Source organism: Eimeria mitis, genomic scaffold (genome assembly GCF_000499745.2).
Source record: "Eimeria mitis Houghton genomic scaffold, Emh_scaff9001, whole genome shotgun sequence".
Lineage (NCBI taxonomy): Eukaryota > Apicomplexa > Conoidasida > Eucoccidiorida > Eimeriidae > Eimeria > Eimeria mitis.
Window position 1 is genome coordinate 1 of NW_024016576.1, and position 1656 is coordinate 1656.

The 1656-nt window shown below is 47.8% G+C and overlaps 1 protein-coding gene across 1 annotated transcript; it reads left to right on the top strand.

Moving 5' to 3' along the window:
* Positions 1 to 162: 162 nt before the first annotated feature.
* On the top strand, positions 163 to 1508 carry EMH_0096290 (uncharacterized protein; the record flags this gene model as incomplete). The annotated part of the gene is made up of 5 exons (XM_038023235.1): positions 163 to 372; positions 501 to 752; positions 902 to 1037; positions 1199 to 1282; positions 1477 to 1508. The coding sequence occupies 5 exons, from the start codon at positions 163 to 165 to the stop codon at positions 1506 to 1508; spliced, it is 714 nt and encodes a 237-aa protein (XP_037879089.1).
* Positions 1509 to 1656: the final 148 nt, after the last annotated feature.

A 1656-nucleotide genomic window follows, 5' to 3' on the forward strand; every position in this document is an offset into this window, starting at 1 on the left:
GGGGAATTCCCTGTGAGCTCGCTGCTCTGAGCCGGTGCAACCACAGAAACTTGACACGCGGTGCCGCAGTACTGTCATGCGTGTACCACACGATGCTTCCCTATCCTCCCTCAGGTATCGGACTTAAAATATGCCTCTCCAGCAACGGTTTCGCGTTGTGGAATGGTTTACGTGGACCAGAGGGACCTCGGCAGCTCACCCTATTACGATGCTTGGGCAAGAAGCAAGTCAAGTGAGCAGCTATTGGAGGTTTTGGACTACTTGTGGGAAAAGTATGTCCCACAGTGCCTGGCTTTTATTCTGAACGAAAAAGGGAGAGACGACGAGGCTCCTTTGCCTGCTAAGTGCATACATCGAACGGACGTCAGCATGGTAAGATTCGCAAGGACAGCTCCAGACCAGTGCACTGCAAAGACTGGTGAGAATGGAGGACGCGCGGTTGGTGGAGCAGTCACAAAATGCGGGCGCGAAGCTTGTTTGACTTTCTGCTCACCAAACAGGTTGCGCAGCTCTGCAAAGTCATGGATATTATGGTGCCAGACGCTCTTTACGCAGAGCCAAACCCAGAAAAGCTAGAAAACGCGTTCCTCTTCGCCTTGGTCTGGTCGCTCGGAGCGACTCTGAAGGGAGAGGAGCAACCGCGACTGGATGTACTTTTGAAGACTCTCTCAGGCAAAGCGTCTATAAGCCAAAGTCTATTTGATAGCTTTTATGACCTGCAGGCAAACTCTTGGCTTTCGTGGGAGTCTAAGGTTAGCGGTCTACGATAAATATTCCTGTCCCTAAGATGCCTTTTTCCCCAGCTGTCGACTATTGCAAAACGTCTGGTCATGCGTATCATTTTTCCCATCTCGTAGTCAAACTGTCCAGCATTCTGTTGGATGTTTTGAGTTCTCATCAGGTTCCCCAGTACAGTCCAGAAGCGGGTATATCTTTTACGAACATTTTTGTCCCGACTACTGACACAGTCCGGGCAATGTGGCTTTTGCAAGGCTTTGCTTCAAAAGCGCTTCCCACCCTTTTTATTGGAGAGTCAGGTCAGTTACGCATACCCAACAGAATCTTCTTCTTGTCTGGATAGGCATACGTAGAATGCATGAGATTTGATCAACGCAAAGCATGTTGTACTGAGTTGAGCGAACTAACCAGCTAAGCTGACCGACGAAGTTCAAGATGCTGTGCTTTCGTCGAACTTAAGGTACTGCTAAATCTATGATGACGAAGGGTTGGCTGAATACCCTTGACAACGAGGAATTCCTGCAACTGCAAATGAACTTCAGTAGTAGGACCAGTTCTCTTGATTTTCAAAAGGCCTTGGAAGATAACATTGACAAAAGGATAGGTCGCGTCTATGGGCCCCCTTCTGGAAAAATACTCAAGGTGTTTCTGGATGATCTCAACATGCCGACGGTTAGTAAATACGGGACATTCCATCTGGATTATTCAACAGAGAGTACACTTGTTGTGGTTTTTCAGAGGATTACGCAAACCTCAATGAGCGCAACTGATTGGCCGTCGAACAGCGGTTACTGGTGTTTGCTTAGGTTGACATTTACGGCACTCAGCAACCTATAGCCCTGCTAAAATTTGTGATGGAAAGGATGTTCTTCTACGAACGAGGCAAAGATCTTGAGAAGATTATCCTGAAAGATGTCC